We start from the raw sequence: 16,122 nt of genomic DNA, 5'->3' as shown, positions 1-16,122 counted from the left end.
GATCCGGTGTGAAGACTGCTCACTCCATACGAAAGACACGTCGGATAAAGTGATTGTGTCGTCCTCCAAGCCGAGCGCGTTCCCATCGGCTCTGCGATCGAAGCACAACGACGTGCAGAATGTCAACACGGAAGAGTTGCAAGTCGAGTCCATTGCAAATGAAGAGTGCCCGCAATGCCATGCAAAGGAGATGTTCTACCACACCAAGCAGTTACGAAGTGCCGACGAGGGCTCAACGGTCTTTTACAGGTGCGGTGAATGCGGGTACAAGTACAATACGAACAACTGAAGGAAGCGAAGAAGAAATTGTATTGTTTCAAGAATCTGTTGGCGAGATTGCTCTCACGCAGAGGCTGTGACCTCGGGTATCATAGCATATTCCATCTCACCATTCTTTTCGTACTCGGCCATATCCAGAGCTACAATAACACTATCACGCACGACTTGCTCCGAGTCGTTCAGAAAAGCCTTCAATTTGTCCTCCACACCAGGCTCTTCTCCCAAACTGCCGAGCGCCTCAGCGGCTTCATGGCGGACCATGCTCTCCTCGCCCTGATCACCCAGCACCTTCAGCAGAGCAGGTATTGATGCTGGGTGCGACAGTTGACCGAATACAAAAGCAATCTCATGCCGGAAAAGAGCAGACTTGTCCACAAAACCAGAAGCAAGAGCGTTGATCGCTGGCTCAGCCGTGGGAGCATCCGGCGGTGATGCAAGGTCTCGAAGGGCGAACATGGCTCGGTATCGTTCGAACAGTGGTCGTGAAGTGTCGAGGAGGGTCGTTTTCAAGGTAGGAATATCTGGGGTCGAAGCTGTTGAAGCCATAGGAGGTGCAGGATCTATCGAAGCGAAATCGCTTGGCTTCAAGGTCTCGCTTTTACTCGACTCGGACAGTTGCCAATTGATTCGATCGATGGCAATCTCACAAGTCTCGCGCACAACTGTAGGTTCATTTGGATCGTCCTTCATCTTCTTCATGATCTCCAGGCTCCCTGCGTCGCCCAAAGCGCCGAGTGCTTCAGCTGATTCATGTCTGACCATAGGATCCTCGCTGTAATTCTCTAGCACCGTCCGAAGGAATGGTACTGCTTTTGTATTCTTCGTTTGACCCAAGCAGTATGCGAGTTCGTGCTTCAGAAGTGCCGAAGGTGTTGAAAATGCAGCAGCAATAGCCTCAATGGCTGAGTATGCTTGCTCGTTGTCGCCTTGCGCAGCGACATGCTTTAGAGAAAATAGTGCTCGAAATCGCTTGGCTAAGGGTACGCTTTCTGAGGTGAGTGCATTGCGCAGGTCGGCGACGGTACTGCTCTTCCCTTCAGAGCCTGATGTACCTTCGAGGTTCGACATGATGAGCGACAGTGACAATGTGGTATTTCGATATCCTTTCAACGTTGCTCGGTCCTGCAGCAAGAGCAACAAATGGCAGGCGCAGTCTGCGACCAGATCTAGCCCGCGAACTCGACTCGTGCCTTAAGATTTTCGATCTCACATGCAAGTCACTTTTTTACGCGGGGTGTGCAGATCGGCACCGCTAGTGATATCTTATCTTAGTGTACATGCTAGCCGAAACTGGGATCGTCGTTCCTTGCAGCCTGAGCGCATTTCACGAAACTTCTCTGAATCACTGGCAGTTGCGACCGATCAACCTTGATTGACAACCATCTGTGCACTGTTCACAGTTACAAAGCACAAATACAAATTACAGAATTCCTTCAGCTATTCCATCTATGATATCTCCCACACCTCCACCACCAACACCATGACAGCTCTAATCCACGACCTCCCGTCAGCCTGGCACGTCGACCAAGCCTGCATGTCCGAAGACGAAAGAGTGGTGGTGATACGATTTGGCGACCCAAAGCACAAGGACACCTGGGCCCAAGACGAAATGCTCTATAAGATCGCCGACAAAATCAGAAACTTCGCTGTCATCTACACTTGCGACAATACCGTCATCCAAGACTTCAACCAGATGTACGAACTCTACGATGTGTGCACGGTCATGTTCTTCTGGCGGAACAAACATATGATGTGCGATTTTGGGACGGGAAACAATAACAAGCTGAACTTCTACATCAACGACAAACAGGACTTGATCGATATCGTTGAGGTCATCTATCGAGGTGCCAAGAAGGGCAGGGGTTTGGTTGTCAGTCCAAAGGACTATTCGACCCATTACAAGTACTGAGCCATCGCCACCGAGAATGGGCCGGTAACTATACATTGGCACAGAGTGTGCGCAGATGCGATCATCGGCGCACCCAAGGAATCACATTGATTGGACATGGGGAAAGCCACGGCGCACTCGATGAACTCGGCGTTTATGGAGGAAGCCATGAAAGGGTTGGTCTTACCAGGCATAGCATCAACCAATATGTGCAATCTTGCTGACATTTCTCTACCAGTTCCTGTTGCGCAGAGCCTCCAGTGAGTTGATGGCGCAAATCCTGCTAACTTTCAGGACGTGACTGGGAGCTCCTGCTTCTGACTCCAGCGCAGCCGGTCTTATTACATGCCCACAGCAACCTCCTTCGTATCGCCAATTCCTGTTATTGCACAGAAGTTCTATATGCATCGTCCTCATCTTGATGTCGGAGGTGGCCCACTAACAGCGCCTTTCCGTCCATTGCCACCACCAGTACCAGTACCGGCTGCCTTCATGACACTTTCTGTTCCATAACAGCCGTTGCATATCGGGTCGGTAATCGGGTTGTCGCGATGAAACGCCGCAAGCTTCGACTTTATCTCTTTCTGACATCTCGAGCATGAGAATGCTTGGAGGCTCTCATGCCTGTACAGCTGGAAGGAGCCTTTGGGCGTGAACGCTTTCTCGATCTTGCCGAGGGAGGTTGAGTCAATGCTGGTGGAGTTGTTCATGCTCATGGTTGTATTGCAAAGTTGGCTGGCACGTTTGATGTTTTGCCTGGCAAGGTTGTAGAACGGGTATCAGTGTAGAGTGAAGACGCAGGTCTATCTACGCTATAAGATTTACTTCTATACGCGTAGTGAGCACTATTGCCACGACGCAATAATTGCTACAAGCAGAACCAAGACAAGCCTATCCTTGATCCCCAATCTACGTGATATTCTTCCACATTTGTCGTTTGCTTCATATGCTCACTTCTCGACCGTCGTTCTTGCAATGAACACGATCCTACTGGTACAACACGTCCTGGAGGCGTCCGTGGAGATAGCGAGGCATTGATCCATTTGTATCAATATTCGCACCCGACTATCAAACCACATACAACGCTTCGCGTCAGGGTGTCTGCTTTATGTATTAGTAACCACAACACTACTTCTCAAACGAGTATACCTTCTTTATACATCGCAAGCAACGACAACCCCCTCGTCAAGCCTGGTCTCAGTAGCTCAGTATCAAATTGACCTGTCCAGCAACTCTTGCAGTAACCATCGTCCATAGCCAAAATGGCAGACGACACCTTCACCCAAGATCAAGACGACACAACAACCACCTTCCCACGCCAAAACCACAATCTTCTAAACCTGACCAACGACACCTCCACCGGCGTGTCACCGCTCGAACAGGAAGTGCTAGATGAGTACACCCGCCTCCTGTCCAACATGAACCAGGTAGGCGACCGCTACCTCCACACTATCATGTTAACACTCCACTACCCCTACTCAAGCACTTCACGGTCAGCACTGACGCGGTCTAGCTCACGAAGACATTAACGGACCTATCAAGCGGCCCCATAACACTGGACATCGCGGAGCAACTACGATTACTAGAGCGCAAGGTTGCGTCAGTGTACACGCTTATGAAGGCGAGTGTGTATAGTATTGTGTTGCAGCAGGGGCAGGTTGATGGGACGGTTATGGAGGGGGAGGGGGATACGGGGGTGGAGGGGCGGTGAGGCATGTGAGGGCGGTTGTAGCGCTGCACGTTAGGCTTGTGAGAGACATTGAGGGAGAAAGAAGCAGCGAGCAAGGAAGTAGGTCAGCACCTGGATCTACGTGATCGTCGGTGAAGCAGGTGTAACCACTGTCTTGGGCAGGTATGTTATGAGCGAGTGAATGACTGGCAAGATGGTATGCCACGAGTGGCATGGATGATGCCTGCGTCGTAACATTTGGTACGGGCAGAACTGGCAAAAACAATGACTGGACGCTCCTGGCTTCGGCACGAGCAACCCTCTCGACGAATGTGAAGGTTGCGCTTGGTGTCTAGCTAGGCAGGCGAGGACAGCCAACATGCTCAATGACAGGACAGAATCAGAAGGGGCAATTTTTAGATGAAGGATGAATGTTGTTTTCTACATCCCAGAGCAAGTCGGTAGCTGTCTCGTGAGCGTCGCAGGGTTGTATGTGAATATGTATAACAGGAAGAGCACAACACCCTCAACTAGAGCGCAAGCGTGATACATGGGTCAGCCTGCACCGGCTTGTCAAGCTACGGCGCACAGAGTCTGTATTCATACTGTCGCTGGTTTTCGCCAAGTGCTTCCTCTTATACACCCAGCGGCTCTTCCTTGGTGACGGCCCAATCCTACGGTATTTCACCCATCGAATATAATGTACAGCAGGTATACACATTTCCTCCCACTCTTGACTGGATTTCACACGTTGCCCGCGTAGTAAACCTTCCTCACATCGACCAGCTTCTTTCCACGTCCCTTCGCGATCTCTTCCGGATCCTTCTGACTCTGCATTGCCTGATACGCGGCCTTGACAGTGTTCATCGGGTTTCTCGCTCTCGTGACTCGTGCTGCTAGGTCAGATATACCGGCGCATCTGCACATTTCGTAGATATATTGCTGACATCGGAGACCAAACCCTGCGTCACAATTAGTACTGACCGTTATCCAAGCAGGAAGATATTTACCAGGCGGCCGCGCCGAAAGCTCCAGCTCTGTCGCACCCTCCTTGCCCTTGACATCGCCGTATATCGTACGGTTCTCGTATCGCATAATAGGTACCATGTTCCGTATCGCTCGATACTGGGATTGTATCATGCCCTCCGCCGATTCCTCAGATTTGCCCTCTCCTATCCCAAGTAGCCCGTTCTGGTTTCCTGCCACGGAAAGCCAATACTGCTTCTGAATCTTGCCCAACCTCGTCTGGTTGACAACTCGATGTGAAAGGATAGATTTGACACGCAGTGCAGAAAGTTGCCGCTGGTTGTACCCCGTCATCTGCATCAACCTGACCAGCGCCGGAGATACCTCCTGATCTTGTCCCTCGGCTTCCCTGCCTCGTCCACCCTTCTTTTTCTGCGCGGCCTCCGCAGGCTGCTGACCAGGCAACAAATTCTGCTTTACCATCTTCCCTGTCTGCGGCGCAATGGCGCTCCTTGGGTTGAATTCAGCCTCGGGTTTACCGACTGTTATCCTGTTCGTCGCGAGGAAATTGTGTAGCGCTTTTTGGGCATCATTCTCGTTCTCGGGCATGGATTGCATGAACCGCATTATGTCCTCGTTCAGCTCATCTTCTGTTTTCAGCCGCGAGTTGTCGTCCAGATTCGTCCAGGGGGCTTTGACTGCCTTGTCGAGGACTGGGTCGATCTCGGTCATGGGCTGTACGTAGGTCATTGTCCATGGTTTGAGGTTCTGGGCTGTGGACGAGGTCATGTCTTCGAAGGACTTCTTGAGGTATTCTTGGGTTTGCTTGATGGCTTGTGCTTGTTCTGGGGTATAGTTCTGGTTTATTTGTTCTTCTGATAGTGGCTTGATCTCATCGACTACAGACTTCTCTCGTTGTTGCTTTGCCGGTCCTGACTTGCTCCGGGGATATGGCTTGACAGGGGATGTGCTGAACTGGCGAGCTATTCGACCAGATGGCTTCGATGGTTTGGTGGCTTGCTTGAATGTGCAAAACAAGCACTTGGCTGGCCGGGCGACACTCATGATGGCGGCGGATGAGGACGAGGACTGAGTGTCGCTGGCTGGCTGATGGAAGCTGAGTCGAGGATACAGTTGTCGACTCTGATGTCTTCCGACTTCGAGATATTTTAGCGCGTTGCAGATCACAGATGACTAAGCTGAGCATTCCACACAAGTTCACTACGACAAGTTTTCACTGATCAAAATGTCAAATCGACTCAGAATGAAGTGAAACGATCGAAAGTAGGGCCCTGTGCCCGTATATAAATTCTAATGCTTTTCGAGGCGCGTCCCGGTCACCAGAGTTGATACTGCCGCTATCTGGAACACGAATGGTCAATCTCTAGAGACAAGCACTCGCCAGTACTGTCTGGTCTTCCTCTGACAGAAAATCTAGGCCATGGACAATATCACTCCCTTCCTTATCGGTCATCACGACTCGAAGAGGAACGTGGCCATAAGTCCAGAGTTGATTTTGTCAGCTCATTCTGCCAACGTGCGTGCCTTGGATTGCTAGACACAACGGTCTGTTACTGACACCTTCTAGTATGACATGCTAACGTTCCCAATCACTACTCCTCACTTCCATTCAAGGGTACTCTCTGTTCTCTCTACAGCTTTCTCGGATGCTTCAACAAATCTCAACGAGTTCTCCTCGAGGAATGCTGCACCAGTGATCATTGACCCGCTTTCGCCAGCAGACTCACAGCTCACCCCTGACGAGTCCATCAGCTCGATTATTGGCACTACGAGCTCGTGGATCGACCTGGGCTCGCCTGATCCCATCATTGCAGACATTTCCAGACAAGTGCTGAGGCTGGAGTTGGCTTATGCTGCCTTCTGTGGTGTCACTTATGTGATCATTCATGGACCACGCCAGAACAACAGCTGTGATGTCGCTGCCTATGCGCGAGCTGTTCTAAATGGCTTGGACCAGGGACCATACATGCAACTCTACATCTGGACAGACACTCACTTTGACCCTGCTAACATCAAGAAACAAGTGGGTGACCTAGCCTCCTTCGCCAGGCGCGAGTATATGCTTTCTGATGATTCGAACGACGGTGTAGGCGCCGTGTTCCAGGCATGGCAGGCTTGGGATACCATACGTTCAGTATGCAAGTATTCCACGAGGCTGAACCTGGGTAAGCAGTTTAATTGTGTCTGTGAGATATCGCTAATGGCTCTTCAGCTTTGTCGATAACGAAATCACTACCTCCACTTCCAGTATTGAGTCGTTGGTACTCTGAGCCAATACGACTCCTGACATTGGACGGCAATACATTCCGGAAGAACCCCAAGGGCTATCCCGCACTATCCACAGAACATCAGGAGTACATCTTGAAGCTAATGCGCCTCAAAATACAGCCATGGCTCCTGATATGCGATGCAACCCCGATAAAAGACCCTTCCCATCGACCAGGAGAAAACACGGAGAGCAACTTCCCGTCGCTCAATCAAGCTACGACTATGCCTTCCACTGAGGGTGACCCACATCTGCAGTACATCCGCCACCTCCAATCGAAACGGTCAGGCATGAATGCGATGGATCAATTTGGCGCAGGCTACCAGGACTATCTTCAGGCTCCGTTACAACCACTCACGGTCAATCTCGAAAGCGTCACCTACGAAGTGTTTGAGAAAGATCCAATCAAGTACGAATGGTACGAAAGAGCGACTGCACGAGCGCTGCATGACTGGATCGAGCAGGGCAAGCCTACTTCTAACCCTGACGGCCGAGTCGTGGTAGCAGTCGTGGGTGCAGGCCGTGGACCTCTAGTCAGCCGTGCACTCAAAGCAGCAGAAGATACGGGCATCGATATAGACATGTGGGCCCTTGAGAAGAACCCGAATGCTTATGTCCTGCTTCAGCGTCACAACGAGAACAAATGGGATCAAAAAGTCAGCCTTGTCAAATCCGACATGCGAACCTGGCTTGGACCTCAGACCAGTCGGAAGTTAGCGACTACACGAAAGACATACAACGTTGACCCGGATGAAGCAGAGCAAGATGGCAGTTCACAGGCACCCACAATTCCCGAAGACCAGAACCTGAGCGCCTCAAGCACACTAATGCCACAGAACAATCGGTACAAGATTGACATTCTTATCTCAGAGCTGCTTGGCTCCTTCGCTGACAATGAGCTATCGCCTGAGTGCCTTGATGGTGTTCAGCACCTTCTCAACCCGATTCATGGCATCTCAATACCGGCATCATATACAGCCCACTTCACGCCAGTTGCAGCACCGAAGCTCCACGCGGACATATCCCTTTCAATGATCAACGTCAATCCGACCGCTGCAGAGATACCATATGTTGTGATGTTGGACCAGATCGACTTCCTCAGCACAAGCACACCTCCTGAGCCTCCGACCACAGCTTCGAGCCCGACCAAAACGAAGACATTCGCGACTCTCCTTAGTAAATCTTCACGACAAAGCTCAGGTTCAACAGCTTCGAATGCCACAAGCAAGGCTCCTGCGATACCATCCACTCCAAATATTCGCACAGCTTGGTCCTTCCACCATCCGAATCATTCCATTAACTCGCCGCCCATTGCAAATGCCCACAATACCCGCTATTGCAAGTTCTCTTTTCCGGTTGCTCATACTGGCACCTGCCACGGTCTAGCCGGTTACTTCGAGACAGTCTTGTATCCTGGTGTTGAGTTGTCCACGAATCCTCTGACGATGGAAGACAAGAGCGCCGGTATGATAAGTTGGTTTCCGATTTTCTTCCCATTGAAAACGCCAATGTTCTTGCCCGAGGGTGGAGTAGTGGATGTGAGTATGTGGCGACAGACTGATGATCGGAGGGTATGGTATGAATGGTTGGTTGAGATGTATGTTGGTTCGTCGACGAGAAGAATCAAGGTAGGAAGCTCGGAGTTGCATAGTAGTGAGAAGGAGGCGTGCTTGATGTGAGCGATCTGTCAAGATTCGCTCTGGCGAGTGAGAGGAAGCGAACTTCGAGGCTTCGTCTTCTTCTTCTTCTTCTTTTCCTCCTTTTTCTTCTCTTTCTTCTTCCTCTTCTCCTCCTCTTTCTTCTTCTTCTCTTCCTCCTTTCTCTCCCATCTCTCTTCTTTTGCCCTATAGGCAACTTCCTCTTCCTCCATTTCTCGGAGGAGACCGCGCCTAACGAGCTGGGCATTCCTCAAGGTAGAGACTACATCGGCGGGCGTAGCGCCTTTGGCTTTCCTGATCGACTCAAGTTCGTCGATCATCTTTCTGTTCGCCTCAAGGGCTTCCGCCCGCCGATGCAGTCTCACCTTGTCCTCGAATGTCTCGTCGCGCTTCCGTTCACCCCACCACTCCCAGAAATTTCGACGCCTCAGCAGGGGCGCCCCATCCCACAAGAGCACAGGCAGACCAACGACACCCCCCTCGCCAAATATGCTGGCAAGACCGGCAACAAGACCAAGAGCACCGAGGACGTAAATCCAGACCGGGAGGACGCCAGCGGCGGAAGCGAGGTCGAACATCACACCACTACCATTGACCGTTAGCCACGAACCCAGCAAGCGGAAGAGAGCTAGAGCTCATAGACAGTTCAGGAGAAAGCAACAGGGTGCAAAAACAAGACTTACTGCTTGGCCTCGCCAGTTCCAGCACCAAAGACCACCGAGAAGAACCAGAAGAAGACGACGACGCCGAGGAGAGACATATTCAATATAAAAATGAAGTTTGTTTAATATGAAAATGAAGTCTGAATATCAAGTCGCTCACGAACACAGCAGGGGCAGTATAATAACTTGATATTGTCGACAACCAAGAGAAGAGGGAATCAAAGCACTACCAACAATGATCAAGAAAGAAGTAAACAACGTGCACCTCATTTGCAGCCTCAATTCCCTTCACTTTCTCAATCCTGGAAAACAATAACAACCTTCACACGAAACTATGCCAGGTACCTTTGACTTTCAGCAACACCATAAAAGCCTCACTGCCCGCTCGCCGCAACCAGCTTCGATATTCATTTATTCGACGAGTCAGCTTGCCGGTGCCCGCCCTAGGTGTTAGCTAAAGCACTCCAATCCGTCATGCAACCAAGCAAGAAAACTATGGGCAACGATTTCGAACACTCTGTACCTTACATATCGACGAGGCATTTCGTAGCGGTGCCCACACCCCGCCAGATCCTCGCGTTGTTGCTAATGATCATTCGAAAAGCCGCTCAAGTGATCCGTCGGAAGGACACCCTCACTCAAGGACTACCACAGGGCTCTGTAATCATGACTGCTGAAGCGGTCTCAAGCGGAACGTTGTTACTTACTAGAATACCAATGGGCAGTATACACATCGAAGCCCACGACAGCGACGATGGACTCTTCTACGCCATAGCCACATGCTCACCCGAAAGCCCACCCAAAAGAGAGATGCGAGAATACCATAACACCAGCAGGAAGTAATTTCATACCTAACTACCGGATCCCTCTATCACGAATCCCTGTCAGTAACTTTTGGGCTACAGCATACCGCACACATAATGTAGCCTGGCCAGTACGTCTCAAAACATGACAAGAAGATATATGCGATGGCGTTGGAGTTCGGTGAAAGTTTGTCAATTAACCACTACTCGAGTACTTGTTACTGTGCTTCCGTTGCTTGGCGTGTGCTTTCCTAGCAACGCCCATCCCGTCAGGTTCTCCACCTGCCATACGACAGAAGTGGTACTGCCTTCTCTAATTCAACGTAATCACCGTCCACGATTTCCTTCCATCACACTTACAACCGTGAAGAACAATTTCCGAGGATATTATACCAGTGCCCCTTGGAACCTAGCATACTTGCTCATGGACGTCACACGGTACTCCTTGGCGTCATCGCGTGATGACATCTAGTGGGTAGGATATCCTATTTGTGCTCAAGTTCGTGCCCGCATCGCACAGCGCAATCCGTTTCGATCATCGCGCTATGCAGCTTCGTACTCACACAGCTCCCTGACTTGTCCAAGACAGCTCACGAAGCAGGCCAAAGGATCTAGATGAGACACCAAAACGCCCAAAGAACAAGAAACCTCAAAAGACAGGTCTCCTCGGTCTATCAAGCATCCCACCAGCGGAACCATGAAATATTCAATGCACAGCTAATCTTGGGACTCGACAACCAAATTGATGCCGTTCAGATCCTAACGGTTCTAACACACACTTTCTCCTTGATCTCCACTTCAACATCTCATATCCTGCTCAGACATGTTGTATAAAGGCCTCATGCCTGTTTGATCTTCACCTCTCTTATCCCTATCCCCCAAGTCACCTTACATCATCGATTCATCTCACCTAACCAACAGCCACCATCGCCATGAAGTCCTCTCAAATCCTGACACTCCTCCTCTCCACCTCAACCCTGCTGTTCTCCGCCGTGCAAGCCCAGCACTTCGACTGCTCCAGCATCATGCCCGAAGAGCCCTGCATGAAAGATCCCGAAAAATGCTTCCGAGAATGGGAAGCAGCCTCAGCCTTCCCCAGCCCGCCCCCTTACGTCGTGCTCAAATCCTACTCCAACTCTCTAGAACTCAACATCACCTCCGAGGAGCGCACTGCTCTCACTAACTCCTTACACAACATCAATGCTACCGTACGTCCCCTGCCATATCTCATGAACACCCCCTTGAACACGCCACACCTTGATTGCACCACTAACACCTCCAGTCCTCCCAAGAAACACGGAACACCCCACCCTGCTGCCGCATGCCCCCGACCTGCGCCGCCTTCATGGAATCACACCAGGCAAACTACGCATGGAACCGCCACAAGCACCCCACGGAATGGAACAAGATGCTCTGTTGCCTGCGGATCTGGCGGCAGAGTTGCGGGGATGTGAGGAGGGTGCCGCCGGATGTGATGTATCCGGCGCCGATGTGTTCGGAGCCGGGGGTGCTGCCTTAGGGTTGTGGTGACACAATCAGGTTTCGCATGTTTGGGTATACGTGATGCGAAGCCCGGATGCACATCGCTGGGATGTAATGGGTTTGATGTAGGTGCTCGAAGAGGACATCCTTGTACCTAGTTACAATGAGCAGGACAATGATTTGCGGGTCAGCTTGTAAATTCAGGAGCACGCCAGTATCTCATAGCGGTACTGGCTCCAAAACAGTGCCACCGCTCATGGCGAATGTAGTCTCTCGGTCCGACAGATCATTAGCGTTGGGGTTTCCATCTCGGGAGTGTACCAGTGCTCGTACATCGTATACACTCATCTTTCAGCGTCCTTATCTCTGGTTTGGGGCAAGGGTCTATTTCCATTAGTAGCCCAGGCTGTATTGCAACTATTACTGCCTACATAGTTATACCTCACATCAACCGCGGTAGTAACCACCACTCTGCCCACCAAAGTTCTGACTTCCATAACCACCCGTTTGCTCCTGAGTGTACGCACTCCCATACCCCTGACTCTGATATCCATACTGCTGTTGACTCTGCGCCGCATCCCCCTGTCCCTGGCCACCATACGCCTGGCCATCATATCCCTCTCCAGTAGAGCTATACTGCTCATACCCCGATGGCGGCGGCAAAGGACCAGGACTAGGCGTTGGCGCAGGACGTTCAGCTCGCAACGCGGACTCATACAGCTCATTCGCACCACCAACACTCGATAATCCCATGCCAACATACTTATCGCTGTCGCCGTAGTCGCCATCATCGTTGATACCTCGACTTCGGCCGTCGGGTCCGAGGTCTTCGCCGATGTCCCTCTTGCCGCCGCCGAATGCGGAAGAGAGCTTGTTGAACGTGTTGAGTTGGCTGGTGTACTTGCCTACACCGGGAAGTTTGTTCGCCATGGAGAGCATATCGTTGAGACCACCGCCGCCGCCACCACCTGAGTGACCGCCACCATATGAGGAGCCGCCGTGGCCACCGCCGTGACCTCCACCGCCAAGGAAGGACTCTGCTTGCCCGAGGAGGCCGCCTATGCCGCCTTGGTTCGAGCTTGAGTGACCACCTCCGTAGCCACCACCTCCGCCGCCATGATGTTGTCCACCACCGTGCTGTCCGCCGCCAATGAAGGACTCGGCCTGCCCAAGGAGACCGCCGATTCCGCCTTGGTTAGAGCTTGAATGGCCACCTCCATGACCAACGCCTTGGCCGCCGTGTTGCTGGCCACCACCGTGCTGTCCACCACCAGTGAAACCGGAGATCATGTTCTCAGCCTGGTGCATGTAGGCTCCATACCCACCTTGTGCCGCTCCGTGAGCGCCCCCATGTCCACCGGCGTATGTCGACCCATGTGCGCCCATCGCACTGCCGTGGCCAGCATGATCATTAACGCCTTCCTTGTGGTTCTTACCTTGTCGGACAGCTTGCGCATTTAGTAGTGTATCGATATCTCTTCGACCGCTTGCCCATCTCTTAACGACCTCGAACATGTTTCTGTGGCACTCGTTGCGGTGTTCGTCCCGCAGCGCTGGATGATGAAAGATGGATTCGACATCGTCCATCACCCGCTCAACCGGGACCTCGGGGTGCTCCCATGCATACAGTACTCTCGGCGCAATGAACTTGAGGATCTCGCCTGCGACGGCCCCAGCGGGCTCATTGAGGATATTGGAAAAGTGATCCTTACTCAACATTGAATGCGTGGGATCCGAGCAGTTCGGGTCATCCCAGACTTCGTACTGATGTTTCTTGTTCCACTCTGTGACACCTTCACTTGAGCTCTGTAGGGTCTTTTGCAGCGCGTTGAGAACGGGTCGGACGAATGGTGCGAGGAGACTGAAGATGAAGACTGTGAGTGTTTCGACGATTCGTTCGACGAGGGCTTCGAGGCCGGGGATTTTTTCGATGATGCTGGAGATGCTGCGGACGACTTTATCGCGGAAGGCGAGGATGGGGTAGATTTGCTTGATGGTTTTGGAGGGGTCGAAATCGGGCATGCCTTCTAGGCCTTGCGGTCGTACGATGGGACCGGGGGCGGCTTGGGTTTGTGGCATGTGTGGTTGGGAGGAGGTGGTGGTGTCGTGGTAGGTGTTTGGTGGTTGCTGCCAAGATGAGCCTGTGTTGTATTGGTCGTGTTGAGGTGGAGGCGGCTGTTGCCATTGAGAGTGCTGAGGAGGTGGCTGATTCCATGATGAGCCCTGGTTGTATGGATCGTGTGGGGGTTGTTGCCATTGAGGTTGGACTGGCGGCTGACCGTAGTTGTTGTAGCCCTGGTTGTAGGCTTGCTGTTGACTGTAGTCATTGTAGCCGGCTTGATGATAGCTAGGCTGAGGTGGCTGTCCATATTTGCTGTACTGATCGTGCGATGCGGCACCAAAGTGACCTGCACCAGGAAAATCTCCTGGTCCTGCTCTTGAGCTAGTGTAATCGTCGGCGCCTCTTGAGCTGGAATAGTCATCGACTCCTCTCCTTCCGCCTTGTTGACTTCTTCTAGCTTCAGCTTGCGATGATGCTTGTAACCTGGTGGCTTCGTCCGCTAGACCACTGGCTCCAGGTACTTTCGAGAGCAATTTCACGAGGGTGGTAAGTGGATTCGAAGAGCTAGCAGCGTTCTGCGCCATGCCCATAGCATTGTCCATCTCGTTCACCTCGCTCTGTGTGAAGTGGTCTGTAGCTTCTCCCAGCACTGAATGATAGAAATCGACCATTCCGAAGGTACCTGTAGCTAGCGGCCAGATGTGCTTTCCTCGCACGTTGACCTGGGTGTTTCGACCGACGAGGGGAAAGACATCTCGGTGGCCTAGTTCGATCAGAGCAAGCTCGACGTAATTTGTGTGAGCGCCAAAGTCTTCGAGTGTATGTAGGCCTTGACCAAGTAGTCGACAAGCTTCAGCTAGGTCTTCATCCTTGCCCTTCGAGAACATGCCGGATCCGCTGGTGTAGAGGCGACCGTGATGAATACTCTGAGTGAAGCTGTACTTGACGAAGGCGGCGCTAGTGGCCCAATCTCCTTTACCATTTGCGATGTAGTTCTTCATGCCGGTTTCCCTGTCTATATCAAGCTCGATTGGTCGGACAGGCCCTCGGAGGCGAGCGTCGTATGGCCGAGCATCTTGGTCATCGTTGTAATTTTTCGGGTTGCTACACATGTCAGCACTCAGATGGCCACATAGGGCCGTACGTACTCAATATGCTCCTCTGGTCTGTAGACGCCAAGTCTCTCTGAGGAGACCTCGAACTCAGCTGTGGCGTAGCCGAAGCCAAGGAAAGATAGTAGCCACACAAGAATGCGAATAGTCTCAGGTTGCGCTTTCTTGAGAGCACCAGTGTCCATGGCCTGGGAGTAGTCTCGTAGCCAGTTGCTGTTGCAGGTTAGCTAGTACAGGTGTATCCTCGTGCTAAGCATACCCAAAGTAGACTCTCTTGATCATCATCGAGTTCCATTTGTGGTGTTTGATGCAGGTGACCTGCTTGAGCAGATCTTCGATGTCGCCATGTCGCCAGTTTCGGCCTTCAACGGCAGAGATAGAGGCGATATCTGAGAGGAATCAGCCAATTGTTCGATCAGCATAGATCGTGGAAGGCAACGTACTGCCAGCGCCAAAGGCATGAGCGCGGGTCGTGAATAGGATTAGTGCTATTAGCACAATCAATAGGAAACTCCTCGATGATATACCCATGTTGCAGAACTCTCTTGGTGGTTGCTTGAGACTGAAGATGGTAAAATGGGAGATTGTCGAGGTTCTTAGACGTTATGAAGCATCTCAAACGATTGCATGTGACGTCCGCTATGATTTCACTGTGTGGTAGTTTGGAAATCGGTGCTATTCAGCTCTTAGTACACAGATTATGTGATAGCTTACGACAACCACGACTTGGCTTCATGTATCATGCAAGCGAAAGAAGCTTGTGTGGGAGAATGGCGATGGTGCACAGCTAGGTAGGTGGGCGGTACACTGCTGAGGGTGGGGTCTTCCGGGCTGTACTTTCGTGGGTACGAGAACTGACGACTTTATTCCGTTCTCGACAGACAGTCTCGAGGTCGGAGGTCCTAGTTTATGCGACCCCGGTTGCACACTTGCGCTGAGCCATGAGGGCATGCAACGAGAAGGTTCGTCAAGCACAGGACAATTTCGTTCAAGCCAGCGAGGGGGAAGTGAGAGATAATGAGTGATGAAATGGAATTCTATTGCTAAAATACATCGTATGAACCGTAACCAGTTCCCGCGATTGAGCAATTGAGAATTCCCACGAGCCCTCTTGGGCTGACATTTTTGTTCTTTCGGAACAGTCGTGTAAGTGTCGTATGATAGTATGTATCATCCTCGACATCAATCTACCACATATGAACCTATCCCAAACCGCTGACCACTGGTATATTTTATCGTAATAAACAACCCCAA

The 16,122-nt window shown here is 51.6% G+C and overlaps 8 protein-coding genes across 8 annotated transcripts; 4 read left to right on the top strand and 4 right to left on the bottom strand.

Annotated features, from left to right (window-relative positions):
* Positions 1-342: 342 nt before the first annotated feature.
* Positions 343-1,347, bottom strand: LIA1 (deoxyhypusine hydroxylase; the record flags this gene model as incomplete). Its single annotated transcript, XM_064870100.1, has 1 exon — positions 343-1,347. One exon carries the CDS (start codon positions 1,345-1,347, stop codon positions 343-345), a length of 1,005 nt encoding a protein of 334 aa, XP_064735597.1.
* A 412-nt stretch (positions 1,348-1,759) lies between these two features.
* TXNL4A (Thioredoxin-like 4A) lies at positions 1,760-2,278 on the top strand (the record flags this gene model as incomplete). The annotated part of the gene is made up of 2 exons (XM_064870099.1): positions 1,760-2,181; positions 2,233-2,278. 2 exons carry the CDS (start codon positions 1,760-1,762, stop codon positions 2,276-2,278), a joined length of 468 nt encoding a protein of 155 aa, XP_064735596.1.
* A 1,151-nt stretch (positions 2,279-3,429) lies between these two features.
* On the top strand, positions 3,430-3,878 carry PMZ80_001656 (uncharacterized protein; the record flags this gene model as incomplete). Its single annotated transcript, XM_064870098.1, has 2 exons — positions 3,430-3,594; positions 3,681-3,878. The coding sequence occupies 2 exons, from the start codon at positions 3,430-3,432 to the stop codon at positions 3,876-3,878; spliced, it is 363 nt and encodes a 120-aa protein (XP_064735595.1).
* Positions 3,879-4,580: 702 nt separating this feature from the next.
* MRPS5 (28S ribosomal protein S5, mitochondrial) lies at positions 4,581-5,867 on the bottom strand (the record flags this gene model as incomplete). Its single annotated transcript, XM_064870097.1, has 2 exons — positions 4,581-4,798; positions 4,847-5,867. The coding sequence occupies 2 exons, from the start codon at positions 5,865-5,867 to the stop codon at positions 4,581-4,583; spliced, it is 1,239 nt and encodes a 412-aa protein (XP_064735594.1).
* A 376-nt stretch (positions 5,868-6,243) lies between these two features.
* Positions 6,244-8,768, top strand: PMZ80_001654 (uncharacterized protein; the record flags this gene model as incomplete). Its single annotated transcript, XM_064870096.1, has 3 exons — positions 6,244-6,339; positions 6,391-6,988; positions 7,036-8,768. 3 exons carry the CDS (start codon positions 6,244-6,246, stop codon positions 8,766-8,768), a joined length of 2,427 nt encoding a protein of 808 aa, XP_064735593.1.
* An 8-nt stretch (positions 8,769-8,776) lies between these two features.
* On the bottom strand, positions 8,777-9,507 carry PMZ80_001653 (uncharacterized protein; the record flags this gene model as incomplete). Its single annotated transcript, XM_064870095.1, has 2 exons — positions 8,777-9,332; positions 9,431-9,507. The coding sequence occupies 2 exons, from the start codon at positions 9,505-9,507 to the stop codon at positions 8,777-8,779; spliced, it is 633 nt and encodes a 210-aa protein (XP_064735592.1).
* A 1,637-nt stretch (positions 9,508-11,144) lies between these two features.
* Positions 11,145-11,892, top strand: PMZ80_001652 (uncharacterized protein; the record flags this gene model as incomplete). Its single annotated transcript, XM_064870094.1, has 2 exons — positions 11,145-11,420; positions 11,824-11,892. The coding sequence occupies 2 exons, from the start codon at positions 11,145-11,147 to the stop codon at positions 11,890-11,892; spliced, it is 345 nt and encodes a 114-aa protein (XP_064735591.1).
* Positions 11,893-12,141: 249 nt separating this feature from the next.
* Positions 12,142-15,399, bottom strand: PMZ80_001651 (uncharacterized protein; the record flags this gene model as incomplete). Its single annotated transcript, XM_064870093.1, has 4 exons — positions 12,142-14,860; positions 14,905-15,081; positions 15,128-15,257; positions 15,312-15,399. The coding sequence occupies 4 exons, from the start codon at positions 15,397-15,399 to the stop codon at positions 12,142-12,144; spliced, it is 3,114 nt and encodes a 1,037-aa protein (XP_064735590.1).
* Positions 15,400-16,122: the final 723 nt, after the last annotated feature.

The sequence above is a fragment of the Knufia obscura genome (assembly GCF_036327395.1).
Source record: "Knufia obscura strain CCFEE 5817 isolate CBS 148926 chromosome Unknown scaffold_1, whole genome shotgun sequence".
NCBI classification, from domain to species: domain Eukaryota; kingdom Fungi; phylum Ascomycota; class Eurotiomycetes; order Chaetothyriales; family Trichomeriaceae; genus Knufia; species Knufia obscura.
Note: the sequence above shows the minus strand (reverse complement) of the source record. Positions and strands in the feature narration are given on the sequence as shown.